This window comes from Cololabis saira, chromosome 12 (assembly GCF_033807715.1).
Source record: "Cololabis saira isolate AMF1-May2022 chromosome 12, fColSai1.1, whole genome shotgun sequence".
Classification (NCBI taxonomy): Eukaryota; Metazoa; Chordata; class Actinopteri; order Beloniformes; family Belonidae; genus Cololabis; species Cololabis saira.
In genome coordinates this window covers 33,201,810-33,216,953 of record NC_084598.1, presented here as the reverse complement: position 1 = coordinate 33,216,953, position 15,144 = coordinate 33,201,810, and the positions used below count along the sequence as shown (strand labels likewise).

General features: G+C 37.5%; 2 protein-coding genes across 2 annotated transcripts; one reads left to right on the top strand and one right to left on the bottom strand.

Moving 5' to 3' along the window:
* Positions 1–265: 265 nt before the first annotated feature.
* On the bottom strand, positions 266–7,315 carry LOC133457417 (solute carrier family 25 member 45). Its single transcript, XM_061736676.1, has 7 exons — positions 7,179–7,315; positions 6,817–6,873; positions 6,677–6,720; positions 6,518–6,589; positions 4,200–4,382; positions 3,343–3,577; positions 266–1,267 (listed from the first exon to the last, which is right to left on the bottom strand). Exons 2-7 carry the CDS (start codon positions 6,851–6,853, stop codon positions 987–989), a joined length of 852 nt encoding a protein of 283 aa, XP_061592660.1. The 5' UTR covers positions 6,854–6,873; positions 7,179–7,315; the 3' UTR covers positions 266–986.
* Positions 7,316–9,301: 1,986 nt separating this feature from the next.
* Positions 9,302–13,309, top strand: mad2l2 (mitotic arrest deficient 2 like 2). Its single transcript, XM_061735053.1, has 8 exons — positions 9,302–9,589; positions 10,036–10,154; positions 10,256–10,327; positions 10,420–10,520; positions 10,613–10,707; positions 12,097–12,170; positions 12,284–12,376; positions 12,487–13,309. Exons 1-8 carry the CDS (start codon positions 9,550–9,552, stop codon positions 12,523–12,525), a joined length of 633 nt encoding a protein of 210 aa, XP_061591037.1. The 5' UTR covers positions 9,302–9,549; the 3' UTR covers positions 12,526–13,309.
* The last annotated feature ends 1,835 nt before the right edge of the window (positions 13,310–15,144 follow it).

Sequence of the window (15,144 nt, the reverse complement as noted above, 5' to 3'; positions counted from 1 at the left end):
TATGCACCAACTCATGATTGAACTTTAGTAAAGTTCAAGGCTGACAGGAGTCAAATGTTATTTATCATCATTATTATTATTATTATTATTATTATTATTATTATTATTATTATTATTATTATTATTATTATTATTATTATTATTAATAATAATAATAATAATAATAATGTTAATTTTAAAGTCACTATATAGCAATATCACTTCTGGCCACATGAGGGCAGTGTGTTAGGAGACAGTTCATGTGTCAGACCAACTAAAACTCAGGTTTTCTGAGGATTACTCTGTAAGGATCTTTTTCCTCGTAATGTACCATGACATTTTTCAAAAGGGTGGAACCAACAGGCCTAGGAAACCCACTGAAGCACTGCCACCTTTATACACCATGTGACAGGTGTCATTGTCAAGTGATGATAGATCACTATTCTGTACGTTTGTCTTAGACGTGAAATCTAGCTATGGAAACAAAAAACTATTTTGAGACCAGGCTGTAAAAATGTGTATTTCTGCTGGAAAGTTGGACATTTGAACATGGAGGTCAAAGGAGATGGTCTGGCTTTTAAAGCCAGCCCCCGGTGGTCGGTCAAGGAACTGCAGCTTTTCTTTCTTCTGCATTGGCTTCAACGTTAAAGTTGAACCTCTAATGGGACATGGTGGTATTACAAGACATGCTGGTGCGTCCTCACTCATCAGCGGCTTAATAGTTCCTCAAGTGGTCAGAAGTGGGACTGCTGCATCAGGTGTCTTTAAATGTAAGAAATGGCAGAGGTAGAAATGGATCTGGTTTTTAGTAAACAACAAACCCTTATTGGGATGTGCTTCTGTATCTGTAGCTACCGATTCTACACGGACTTAAAAACCGGTGTGTCAGCATGTTAATCTTTGACACTGTTTCAGCAAAGAAAATGACCCGTTTTCTATAAAAGAATCTCCAGAGCACAATCTTCATTTCGACAAACATGTGCAAACATTTACTGCTGGGAATGACTTCATCTTGCCGGAGGAGATAAAAGCTTCATCAGACTCTCGTAGCTGAGGAAGGTGACGGCGTTTACTGGGAAGGCCCTCAGACTGTTGAGCAGGAGCCCTTTGAAGAAGACCCTCGCTCCTTCCTCCCTCACGCTCACTCTCATGCAGTGCAGGACCCCGCTGTAATGCCGGCCCCCGGCCCCCGACATCTGCAGCCGGGCTTTAACCACGTCCATGGGGGTGGCAAAGGCCCAGGTCACCACACCCGCCACACCACCCGCCATCAGTATTGCAAACGTACCTGAAGATTGGAGAAATGACCAATTAATACAAAACATCTTTAAGTTTGATAATCCAAACTGTAAAGGACCATATTGAGTCATAATTTGCTTAGTGGATATATTTTTTCTTTATGATAATATGGGATTTGTTATGAGTATAATGTCAGTTGGTTATTCTTTGGATGTGTCTTAAAATTGTGATTTCTTTTGTATATATTGTATTTTGTATGCATTTAATATGATTTGTGTGTAAATTGACCGGAAATCCGCTCGCATTATTGAAAAGGTCCGGTGGGCCCCGGCGACTTTGATTATCAGCTTGGCTTTCATGGCAGCCGGCGTACACTTTAAAACTTCCCTGGGCCTTTCATATAAGATTGAGTCTTTTTTGTCATCTGTGGCTCTGTCCCGGTCAGTTCATACATTCTTTATAATATTGATGGTGACGAACGGACAATCACCTTTTGATAGTCTACTCTATTCGTATGAGAAGAAAGGAGTTCCTTTGTTTGCATTCCTTGGAGAGCGCAACGAGGTATGATGTTTGTTTGTTTTCTTGTTGTTTTCTTAACATTTAGATATAGTTGTGTATGTTTTTAGCATTGTATAATTTAATTAGGATCTGTTTCATTCATGAGTTGTTTGTACGCGCTGTGGAAATGAGTTTTATGAATTGTTTGTATCCCTTTTTTTATATATAGTTTTCACTGTGTCGTAAGGACTTATGAAAGAAAGTCGTCATGATTCTGGATGCGACCTGAATAAAGAAACCTTACGCATCAGTCGAGACTCTCTACTGTCTTCAATCCAAGGTCTGCTACACAAACAATTTAGTTTTTGTTTTTTTTCCTCCATCCATTATCTATACCCGCTTATTCCCATTCAGGGTCTCAGGGGTCTGCTGGAGCCAAACTCCAATCCCTGCTCTCTTCAGGCCAAAGTCAGAGGTCACCAGTCCATCACAGGCTTAAACCTTTCCTCACAATCTGTATTAGAGACAAGTCAAGACTCCAGGAAGTCCAAACCACTCTTATTCTTCAGTAATTCAGTCATTTTGGACTTATTAATGATAGCAGTCGGGTGGTATTGTTTTTTTTTATTTTGTCCTGAGCGCACAGCCCACAGTTCTTCCAAAAACAAAGATGCGGGTACCATATCGGAATTATCTGACTACAATAAACATTTCCACTGCTTTTCATCTGAGCTCAAAGACAGTGACGTCGTCTCTGGATGAGGTGAAGATAAGATTTCTTTTTTGGACAGTAACTTTTGAGTTGGGATTCGTGAACGTAGCTCCGTGTTTTAGTTTCTGACAAAGGTTTCCCAAAGAAATCCGTTTCAATTCACTGCTGATAAAAAAAACAAGTCTTAATGCCGTGTGATTCACATGATCAGAGTTCACCAGATTCCTTGAATTGTTTAATGAAAGTATGCAAATCTCTTCCAACCCTTCTGTGAGGAAGATTGTTCTTAAACATTTCTTTGATTTTCTCACATTTATGTTAGCAAAGAGGAGTTCCTCTGCTCGCCTTTGCTCCTCAGCCTTGCATGGACACCACTTTTGTCCCAAATCACATCTAGAATCACCAATGACATCCCGGTTTGAAATAAAAACGTTTTTCCCCCCTTTTTCCTCCTTACGAGCACTAAATCTTCCCATGTACCAAAACATTCATGGAAAGAGTTGCAGGACTGAAATGCAAAAATGGATGTTTATTAACAAATGAAATAAAGCTGATGTAAATAAAACCCATGAAACTTGGGTCAATATTGTCTTTAAATCCATAAAAGTCAAAGTAAATTTAAGAGGGACAGTTTTTTTTTCTTTGAGTGTGTGTGTTGTTTGGTATTTTCTATAAAATTTCTTCCATTTAAATGAACAAAAGCCGAAGGACAAAAGCAGCAAAATTCATCATCATTCATTCAATTCATGCTTTATCAATATTAAGACATTCAGAGGTTAATCAAACAATGCATACTTTATAATTATGATGAGCTATTTCATCATGTATCTGTACATTTCTCTTTGGTCTCATATTCCTCGGTAAAATATACTCTTGGTTTAGTTTACTCTAGGTCAGTTTCTGAGACTGACCTGGCTCTTTGCCGCTCTCCGTCAAAGCCTTACGAGTGACCTCGTAAGGCAGGAAGTAGAGTCCGTAGCAGGGGATGTCCCTCAGGGCGAGGGCCGCACTTCCTCTGAACAGGCCCCGGGGTCCCTCCTCCTTCAGTATGACGGCCACACAGTGCACGGGCCCCCGGTACCGGTCGGCACTGGTCTGACCCTGCAGACGCACCTTCACCAGGTCGATCGGTGCACAAACCAACACCTGAAGGACGACTGAGTTAAAGGCATCGTCCACTAAAATGACTGTTTCAAGTATTCAAAAGTACGTATTTCTTTTCTTCCTTCTCTAAACTTGAATTAAATTTCATGCAACAGAATTTCAATTCTGCTTTGAATATTTAGGAAAAATTGTTCAGCGACTCTTGCCCGCCCCCTGGTGGTCATAACCAGAACTGCACAACATCCATAAATCTCATTGTGCTCAAATCATCACGAAGCGTAGAGTATTTGTGTGATTTTTAGATTTTTTTGTGGACTTTAAACAACAGTAATTGCAAACAGATTGACCAGATGTAATTGCATTTCTGAATAAAATGTCATTCTTTCTGAAATTAGTGCAAACAGTGAAGGAGTACATGTAATACTGTGCAAAAGTTTGATAATCCATGTTCATTTTCTAGCCAGATGCAGACAGACAATTGAGGAATGTGGCTTTGTTGAACTTAATGAGACAGAATTTCCAGTTAATATGATAATAAAAATACATTGTAAGACCGTTGTCACCTTATAAGATCCAATTTTATTGTGATTCTGTAGAGATTTTACAGATTAATATCAACATCTGCAGCTATGGTCTTGGTTTAGGTGATGGTTGATGACTTTACCTGCACCAGCCCCGAGAAGCAGCCGGCAGTGAAGACCTGTCCTGCAGAGGCAGTTTTTTTACCGCCGCCGTGCTGAGACTGCGTGATATAATCCAACGCGTTGCTGTAAGCGCCAAAGACAACAGAGTTGACGAGGCCGGTGGTCAGCACCGGAAACGCCATGCCCTTGAAGAATCCATGAAGCTTATGAAACAGAAGACATAATAAATACACACAAACCTCTGATAACGGCTCAGGCTACCTTAATACAATCAGGACCAGAGGTATCTGTAGAACAAAAGAGTTTAAAGCAGTTGGATAAATTACTGAAATAAAAGTTAATTGGATGGCTGCAGTTCACTCCCTCCTTACATGGAGAGCAATGATGAAAAGTCTGAAATTGATATAAGGAATTGAGTTGATATTTGGCTGCTGGAGCTACAAGTACTGTATTAAATTAAAGGAGATCATCATTAGGCAGAAAAAACACAAAAACAGACTTAAATCTTTAAATGAAATAACAAAATCAATAGTTTACATTGCTAAAAAGAAGGAAAAATCGGATGAGCTCAGCAACATCAAAACAGAAGACAACTGAATTTGATCGTTGAATCTTTTGCGAAGAACCAAAAACCCGTTGAAAGTGAAACGTTGCATGAAAAGTCAAAAAAAGAGAAGGTTAGCAAATCATTGTGAAAGTCTGCAATCAAGAGATGCCTTCATGAGTGTAAATATGGCGGGTTTGCGCCAGACTGGTGAACAGGAACGACAGGTAAGAGATGGAAAGGAGCAAAACATGATCCAAAAAAATACCACTTCATGTGCTAAATTGATGACCAGACAGGAACTCAAAGAAGCTCTCGAAGTCACAGACGGATGTTTTTAATGACTGATGATCCGGTCTGAGAGGGTTGAGGCTGATCTCTTGAGTTCTTTACTTGACAGACTCAGTCATCCCCACAAACCGTGTCAAGGCCTCTCCAAACAGTTAAATCTGGTTTAGTAAGGCTGTGAAAGATTAACAGAGCACTTTCCTTTAAGGCAAGAAACAGTAACGGTCAGAGCCAAAAAACCCCAAACAACTTAAACAAGCCGGTCAAAACTCCTAAAATTCATAGTAATGACGTGAAGTTGGTGTGGGATGAAATAAAAGCTGAAACGAACCAGAACAATAGACGACATGATGGGTGGATCCATGTGGGCGATTTTAGGTCACAGCAACGGTTTCCTCGTGGATTGATTTTTTTATTTGTGTTTTAACGATAAGTTTGATTTTACGAAATAATATGATTTTTTTTTAGGGTACTGAACGACAAGACCAGATCCCATCAGCCTACTATCTTTATTTCAAAAACGTTATATCAGAAAGTCCCCTTTGGGATTTGAGTCAAAACTAGGATTTTAATTTAAAAAAACAATTCCTCTATCAGGGTTTGACACTTCCCCCCCAGTTTGTGACTTTCAGTTTCTGTCTTGCCCCGCCTGTGTCCCATCTGCCCTGATTGTGTCTGCACCTGTGTCTCGTCATGTCTCGTTATCCCCTCAGTATATCTTGTCTTGTCATTCCTTGGTTCCCTGTCGGTCCGTACTGGTTCTTCCTCCATGTCTTCTCGTCGGTTTTCCTGTTCCTGGTTTTTGTGTTAATCCTGCTCTGCAGCGCTTTGTTTTGCCTTTTTGAGAATAAACCCCTTTTTGTTGCAGCTCCTGTTCTCCTGCACTTGGGTCCTTAGCAAACCTAACCCTAACATCCTCTTTCAGATCTACTTCCCAGTGCAGATGGACGATGAACCAAAGCATGCTGGGAAAGCCATGCAAAACCTTTTGAAGGCAAAGAAATTAAAAACTCTTAAGAAAAGGCAAAGTAAGGTAACCAATCTCCAACCAAGAGAGCAGACTTTCAGTTACTGAAGACAGAAAGACCCACAAAACAGCAGCACATGAAGGCGGCTGCAGAAGATCATCTACAGGGAAGAAACTCAGCAGCTGATGACGTCCGTAGACTCCAGACAATCATTGACTACAAAAGTTTTTAACCCTTGTGCTGTCTTCGGGTCAAGGAAGGAGGAAGAGAAGAAGGGAGGAAAGAAAGAAAGGGAGGGAAGGAGGCAGGGAAGGAAGGGAGGTAAGGAAGGAGGAAGAGAAGGAGGAAGGAAGGAGAGAAGGGAAGGAAGGAGGAAGGGAAGAAGGAAGGAGGGAGAAGGAACAGGAGAATTAGGTCATTTTGACCCAAAGACAGTACAAGGGTTAAGTAATAAATATTGTGGCTATATCTTTACAATTATGCCACTTTGTCCTAATACTTGGGGGCCTGAGTGTAAGAACAGAACCAGAGGACTTACCCCTTCATGTGCATATGTCTTGGACACACAGTGAAATATCCCTTTATAACCCGACTGTGCTTGCAGACGCACCTGCAAATGAAGATATACAGTTCATGTCCACATAAGCAGGATTTACATAATATGTCATGTTTTATGAGTTTCAGAGTGTTGCATAACCTTCACAGTGTCTAATGGGTGTCCAACTGCGAGCCCAACTGCACCTACAACAACCAACAGGGATATGTCATTTATATACCTGTACATGCATTCATTGAGGGGTATTTGGGTTCTTCAATGTTTTATCAAGTATTTTGCACCTGAAATGCTCCCAGCTAGGAACTCCAAAAATGGCATGACTTGCACAATGTTCCAGTCTGAAAGAAGAGCAGTGTGCAGGAGCGATTATGGACCAAATACACCAGAATTAAACCTCAGCTGCACAGCCGGGGGAGACTGATATGCGGTGGAACAAATCACTAAGGACCAAAGTGAAAATGCACTCAATAGAAAATAAATTGGAAGCTTTTTTGCATATGTATTTTCAGACTTAAGACCTTGTGGACTTTGTTTGGAACATTTTAGCGTCACAGCAGTTTTTACATAACAATAGTAAAATTCTCTTGGAGGTTGCTCGTTGTTATGACACATTCTGCACCCTGAAAGCGTTTTAATTGCTCACCTCTATTAGCGACACTTCATAGTTGGAAACTGTGTTTGCGACCCTTCTCAGTGCCAAGTTTATCACAGTTCCTTTGTAATAATACAGCTCTTCACTGATCTTTGACTGCAAACTGTTGCCGGAGAGCAGCGCTGCTTGCCCTTCAAAATAAAAGTCGTCACTACAAGAATTCAAAATAAATATCACTCGTAATCAGTACTCGAGTTGAGGGGGTATGAGGGGGGATGAGGGGGGATGGCATCCCCCCCTGAAATAAAAACAGTCAAAATCATCCCCCCTGTAAAACTGCTACCCCCCTTTCCATTCCTTATTTCATTTCATCAATGAATGTGTTTTTACTGCTATTTAAACATTTAGTCATCGCCAGAAAATAACACCAGAAAAATAACTTATTTGACAATTTTCACCTGTTTCAAGTAAATTTTCACTTGAAATAAGTAGGAAAAATCTGCCACTGGGACAAGATTTATCTTCTTATTACAAGCAATACAATCTTGTTCCACATGCAGATTTTTATACTTATTTTAAGTGCAAATCTACTCGAAACAGGTGAAAATTGTTGTTTTTTCCAGTGATGAGTCTTGTTTTAAGTGTAATGAGATTTTATTTACTAAAATGAGACATTTTAACTAGAAATAAGACGAATATTCTTGTTAAGATTTTGAGTTTTTGCAGTGATCCATTTTACTTATCCTGTGAAGGACAGAGGCATATTGATAAGTTCAGAAAACTGTTTTTTATGTTGTGTTTTGATGTATTTGATGTAAGCCCAGTGGATATTTAAAGCTTACAGAAGGCTGCATTTAACTGCTGCTATGTCATTCCTGCAGTATTTCTGCAGGTGTTTTGGTCACTGCTATTATTTGTAATATATTATATTATTTGTAATCAGCACAAATTATCTGTCCCCATATGATAAAATCCACCATCCCCCTCTTTTTACAACTCAAGTACTGCTCGTAATACTACTACTTCTACTACTACCAGTCTTACTATTACGAGGACGACTACTAATACTTGTAATAATAAAAATAATAATAATACCAACTTCTCCATGAAAATTACAATAGTGTTTATAGTAGGTTATGTACAGTGTTGTGGTTCAACATATATCTCAATTAAGCTTAATAAATATTAGTATTGATGTTCTCAGTTTAAACAAGAAACACAACAAATATTAGCCCCCTGGGAGTTAGTAATCAATAATTTAGACTTTGTGACTTACAAATGGCTATTATCTCTTACAATAATCAGAATCAGGTTTATTGGCCAAGTCAGGTCAAACAAGACAGGGAATTTGTTATTTTCGCTCACTGTACAGTAAATAGACTAATGACAGCTCTTATTAACATATATACAATTTTATAAAAAGTGAAAGGTGCAGCAGTATGGGTAGACATGGTTAGGTGAAAGGTACATTGTTACAGCATATTGTTGCCAGTTGTTGGAAAACTAGATCAAATTAAAACTCTGAGAATTCATTAAAAAAAATCCTCAAAACAGAAAGGAAAGTATACTGATCTCATTTCATTTCAGAAAGGTGATTGTTTTTGGTAAGAAGAAAATAAAAAAGCCCAGGACGATTTCAGGTTTACCCATTCCTGTCCATAACCAGGGCATGTTACTGTTTTATCTACAGTTCCTGGTTTCACATTCTTGCGTTTTGTTATCATTGCCATTGTCTGTTTTTAATGATTTATTTAAGCAGTTACAATATAATTCTAATTCTCTGCTAAAATATTGATTTCAGCAACATCTCCAATGTTTTTAAAGAAAGGTGGAAAGAATCTGTTTGTTTTCCCTACTTTATAATGATAAATATCATGCAAATCTGTTGCTCCTTCGTTTTACTGTGATGAATTTGGGCTTAAAAAAATATAAAAAGGGTCGAATCGTGTCTGGAGAAGAAAAGATGATGCCAAATATCTGGTGGAGATGTGAAATTTTTGATTTTATTATAGCTTTTATTTCCAGTTTTATTCTTTATTTATTTGATTAAATATATATATGTTATTCAATTAAATTAAATATATAATATATATATAAAGTTTAACAAAAATAATAGTAAAACGTCATCACTAAATGACGGCTCACAGCTCGTGACGTCACTTTTATGCGCCAGGAACTTCGATGGCAACACCACGGGAAAAAAACTCGCCGCGTTTTTGTTTTTGGTTAATTTAAACGGATTTTATCACAATTTCTCTCCGATTTTATCCCTTCTCCTAATATGCTTCTATATATAATTAAAACTAAATCGTTTTTTCAAGATAGCTAGCGATAAATTAGTGTTATCCAGCGATTAAAGCACCAAATTGTTGCCACCAAAGAGGAAAACTCATTAATATTTTCGGCTGCTGGGAAATAAAACATGACAACTCTAACAAGACAAGACCTGAATTTCGGACAGGGTAAGAAACTAAACTAATGAAGCTGTCGTACAGTTGATGCATTGAAGATACTATTACCATAATAATACATTTAATTTGCTTTATAATCGGCCTGCTCTGGTCAAATGGTAATAAAATAAAACATGTCTCTTTGATTTCCCTTTAAAACAGCTGCTAGTTAACAGGGAACATTAAATAACTGTGTATTTCATTTGAATCATGGTTGTATACGATTTATCATAGTATTTTCATGAATATATGCACCTTTCAATAACCACGTCTACCTCATACTGCTGCACCTTTCACTTTTTTAAATTGTATATATGTTAATAAGAGCTGTCATTTGTCTATTTACTGTATAGTGAGCGAAAATATTCCGTCTTGTTTGACCTGACTTGGCCAATAAACCTGATTATGATTATGATTTGTTTTAAAGGTTTTTTCTCCTGCTTGTCTCTCTTTTCCAGTCGTTGCTGACATCCTCTGCGAGTTTCTGGAGGTCGCTATTCATCTTATCCTGTATGTCCGTGAAGTTTACCCCTCTGGGATATTCCAGAAGAGAAAGAAATATAATGTACCTGTGCAGGTACGGATTTAGGTCTAATTACAACTTTTTTTAAATTTATTATACAGGTGCTGCTTGTGTCTCTAACATTGATACTTAATCTTTAATCTCTCTATTTCTAGATGTCATGTCACCCTGAGTTAAATCAGTATATCCAAGATACACTACACTGTGTGAAGCCCCTCATTGAGAAGGTAAGATGAGTCCTGGCACTGACAGGGATCATATTTTGGAAATGTGGTCCCTCACTTGTATAAACTGAGGAATTTTTCCCTCTAACTCCTAGAACGATGCAGAGAAGGTGGTGGTGGTCATCATGGACAAAGAGCATCATCCAGTCGAGAGATTTGTGTTTGAGATCTCCCAGCCAACTCTTCTCTCTATCAGGTTTCACGCCACATTTTCTGACTATAATGAGCTCATTTACTCTAAAATGCATTTGAACAGGCAATAATATAAGTTTTGTTTTGCTGTCACAGCTCAGACACTTTACTGTCACATGTGGAGCAGCTGCTGAGGGCGTTCATCCTGAAGATCAGCGTCTGTGATGCTATTTTAAATAATAACCCGCCAGGTAAACATCACTAACAATCATGAGCTCTTCAGAAGTAAAAAAAAAAAAAAGAACTACATTTTTATAATTAGAATTTTTCATGATATATATGATGGAAAAATACCCCGACAACTTAGGGATAAATATTCATGATTTTTTTATTGTTACGTACCATGTAACAACAAGCATCCTTACTGGCTATTAAATCTTTTTGTGCTTGGTATCACCTCAAATTTGTGAAGTTAAACAAGTAAGAGCAAATTAATAAGGTAAAATATTTGCAAAAAAATATATAATTTTGAGTTCTTGAACCTGTTGGTCTGACAACTCTTATACTTTATATCTGCTTTCTTCAATGTTCTGATTTTATACAGGTCATACTGATTATTCAGGATCGCACCTGCAACCTTGCCACATACTTAAGCAAGATTAAAAAGGCTAATTCTTGTTTTGTAAGTCAACTAAACCAAACCAACAGACAAATTTTACGGTGGGCACAGATTCAATAAAACAAGAGTAAATCATTTTCATAAAAAGGATGTCCACCTAAAAATTGCGAAGCTTACAGTAAAAATATAGACACTGGTGTACTTGTACTTTTTATTCATTTATGTTGCTTCCTTTTACAAAACAAAAATAAAAAATACATTCTTAAATAAAAAATAAGTGAGTGGGTGAATTACTAGATATTTAATTGAAACAGGCAGACTTAGAGCTTTAAATTATTCGCACTTTCATTTTGAAGCTTATGTTCTTTTATCTTTGCTGATGTTCTTCTCCTTATTGTTTGTATTATTGTAGATAACTGAGTACTAATAATTTTGATCAGGACTGTACATTTAAAAAAAAAACTAACCTTTTTTGTTGTATTTGAACTTGAAGATATGAATAGATTGACTACCAAACAATTTAGCTTTATGTTTAGCTTTGTTTTCACAGAAGACATATTCACTGGAAATGCCAGAAAAAAATAGCAGTCAGGTTAAGGATGTGAATAATAACCATGAACTAAAAATGCAGCATAGAGCAACAATAATAATGACAGTTATACATATTCAACAGGTCACATCTTCTCATACAAATGGAGCTGCTTCACTTATGATCATCTCATGTTGGACTTCAAATATGTTCTCAATTAATAAATCTTATTTTATTATTCACTAAAGGGACCAAGATGAGGATTGCCTCTAATTTTATTAAAATACACCTGTATTATTAAACCTTGATAGTTTAAAATTATACTGGAAGATACAGTTTCTGCATAAACACTAGCTCTCCTCAAAAACACAACAGAAAAAACACACGACAAAGTTAATTTGTTGTGACCATTTGAGCTTAGAGTAAAGGTGTTCGTCTATGTGGATTGATGAAGTTAAATCATCACTTAAATGTGTTCTTTCTGTGTCACAGGGTGTTCTTTTACAGTACTCGTGCACACCAGAGATGCCGCTACTCGCAACATGGAGAAGGTTCAAGTCATTAAGGTGACCTTTTAAAATGCAGGACATTTGTTAATTTTCCCGTCAACTCCAGCAAACTGCAAACACAAATGAAATATGTACATGGGTGGATCAATATTCTGCATTTGTACCCTCAGGATTTTCCATGGATAGTAGCAGATGAGCAGGAAGTTCACATGAGGGAGCCAAGACTTATTCCTCTGAAGTCCATGACATCTGACATAGTCAAAGTATGCTGAAAGATTACTAGCGTTGATTTCTTGTAGAGGAAACGCAGTTATTCTTTGATGTTATTATTCATGTCATTCTAAAGTGCTTCCGTTTTGTTTTCCGTCAACAGATGCAGCTGTATGTAGAAGAGCGAGCACAGAAAACGTAGGCGCACGCTGGGTAAGAAGGGCAGATCCTGCTGCAAGAGTTTTCCTGCAACATGATGTTCAACACATCCGATCAGTGCTGGATCAATAACTGCTGTTGAACACTTGGAGCAATCAGGTGCGAAACAGTCCACGTTGCATATTTTTTTCAAGCGCATGCATGTTGCTGCTGCCAGTGCTCGGCGTCGGATTATAACATTGCAACAAAAGCCGTGAAAAGAAACAACAAAGACCTTTTATCAATCTCCAGTTGGTCCGGACAGATCATTGAATGTATTCCATATAAGTGTCAACATATTGACCTGTTTTACTATTTTGAAACATTGTTTTTAGTCAAACATGGTAATTGGAGTGTAGAAAAAAAAACTCTTCGGCCGTAAAATTCAAAATGAAATGAACATTTTTGGAAGCAGAACATCTTCATTCTACAGCAGCCGTTTGTCTTTTCAGGCTCATTCTTTATGCCGATGAGCTTCTTATAGAGATTGTTGTTCTGTCACCAAAAGTCAGTCTTTCCTTCTTTATTTGTGAGGTGATGTCTGAAGTTACTGTATTGATCTGCTGATGAATAGCAGCTGCATTTATCAGAGATGATGGATCAAACCTGCAGAAAGTGGTTTATTTTGGTGTGGAGACTTCCTTTGTAATCCTCTGTAAATGCACATGTTTACAAAGTACATTTGCTACCAATGTATTATGTTACAACTGACTTGTACTGCTAAAAGTAATCAGAATATGTGTAAAATCAACAGTTTTGAAATGAAATAAAACCGGTTTTTAAGTAAGCACTTTGAATCACCTTCTTGAATTTTGCTATACACACATAGACTTGCCTTACTGGCACTTGAATTGTTAGTTAAATATTAAACTTTGTGTTAAAAAGGCCCAGTTTTTTTGCAGTTATTTCATTTATAATAACAGAAACCCAAGAATAAAATTGTCTGGGGATAAAATAAGCAGGCAAATCTACAAGGAGGCAGGACCCTTCTACACTGCAATGTGCTGATGTCATCAACCTTTGTTCTACTTAGCTGATTGTGGAGACACTTTTCTTTTTTTATTCTGCAGTTATATCAATCATCAAGCCAACACACCTCGCCGTTTTAACCCGAACTGAGCTGCTCTAGTGGAAATAGACTCTTAATGCCCTCTTAGAGACAGAATATTCAAAAGGTATCAAAGAATGTCTTTATTTTTCTTTTAGTCATGAGGCTTTTTTTAACTGCTGCAGTCTCTAAACTGCACATCTTCCCTTGAGTCATATTATTAACCACAACTGCAAATCAAATGTGGCATTTGAACAAAAAGCTATTCATACCCAGCTATTCATTAATTTCTTAGGTTTATTAATTTAACGCCTATAAAACGGCACCCCCTGATGTAGTGTAGGCCTTTAGGCCATTTTTGTTTAATATGCAGACCACAAAAGATGTTCTTCGTCAGATTTAGTTCAGACACGATGCTGTGAGTTTTCTACACTTCATGTGTCAAGATCAATTGACTCCTCAGAACACCGACAAGTCCAACCGTGTTGCTTGAGTTAATAAGCAAGATGTTCTGTTACACATTAACTTGAAGATTAATGCTGCTGCTTAATATACAACTAGTACAGGAGTATATTGCAAACTCAAATCATTTTTGCTGAGAATTGTAGGGGAAAAGCTTAGCTTTGACATTTAATTGCTGTACCTAAAAGAAACATTGTCGTAACTAAGAACTTTGATCTAGGGGGTGTTTCTTCAATAGTGTTGCACCACACATCTGAAAGCTTCACTTTTTGCTCCAGAAGAGAAACAGCTGGCAGTGTTTCAAGGCTCTATGTAGAAGTACCACTTCTGACCACATGGGGGCATACGGATCTATCGTGTCGACAAAAAGCCGCTCACGATACCGTGCCAATGAGTGGGGACGGTCCAGCATGTGTTGCTATACCACTTTGTCCGACTAGATGTGCTTCGTTGTGTGTTACACCAGGGCCTGATACATGAACAGTGATATGTTGCCCCGTGTGTCAGACGTGACATTGCTACATAGAGTGGCTTTAAAGATTGGGTTTCAATAAACATTTAAAAGGATGTCTTGAGATGAAGGTCGATCTTGACCAGAGGTGTCAAAAGTATTCACATTCATTACTCAGGTAGAAGTATAGAAGTAGAAGTACTACAGTTTAAAAATACTCCTGTAGAAGTTGAAGTATCAACTCAAGTTTTTTACTCAAGTAAAAGTATAAAAGTACTGGTTTCAAAACTACTTAAAGTATAAAAGTAATGTAAGGGGGAAAAAAGCCATTAAGGACAAAAGCCATTGAAAATGAATGCATCTTAGTTTTCAAAAGTTTTTTTTTTAAAGGCCGAAATGAAATAGAGTAACAAGGCTGTTTTTAAAATGTAAGGAGTAAAAAGTACAGATAATTGCGTGAAAATGTAAGTAAACGCTGGGTTTAGACCGTCGTGAGTCAGGTTAGTTTTACTCTTTTTACTTTTACCCAGAGTAAAAGTAAAAAGTCGTCTGAAAAATAATTACTCCAGTGAAGTACAGATAACCAAAATTTGTACTTAAGTAAGGTAACAAAGTATTTGTACTTCGTTACTTGACACCTCTGATCTTGCCAGGCAGCACTA

Bases quoted from the DNA above. Each gene is read 5' to 3' on its own strand.
- mad2l2 (XM_061735053.1), top strand. From the start codon at position 9,550: ATGACAACTCTAACAAGACAAGACCTGAATTTCGGACAGG. The intron at 10,521-10,612 runs GTTTCACGCCAC...TTGCTGTCACAG, and splicing joins CCAACTCTTCTCTCTATCAG to CTCAGACACTTTACTGTCAC. The intron at 12,377-12,486 runs GTATGCTGAAAG...TTCCGTCAACAG, and splicing joins TGACATCTGACATAGTCAAA to ATGCAGCTGTATGTAGAAGA.
- LOC133457417 (XM_061736676.1), bottom strand. From the start codon at position 6,853: ATGCCATTTTTGGAGTTCCTAGCTGGGAGCATTTCAG. The intron at 4,383-6,517 runs GTAAGTCCTCTG...CTGTTTCATAAG, and splicing joins AGACATATGCACATGAAGGG to CTTCATGGATTCTTCAAGGG. The intron at 1,268-3,342 runs GTCAGTCTCAGA...TCCAATCTTCAG, and splicing joins GGAGAGCGGCAAAGAGCCAG to GTACGTTTGCAATACTGATG.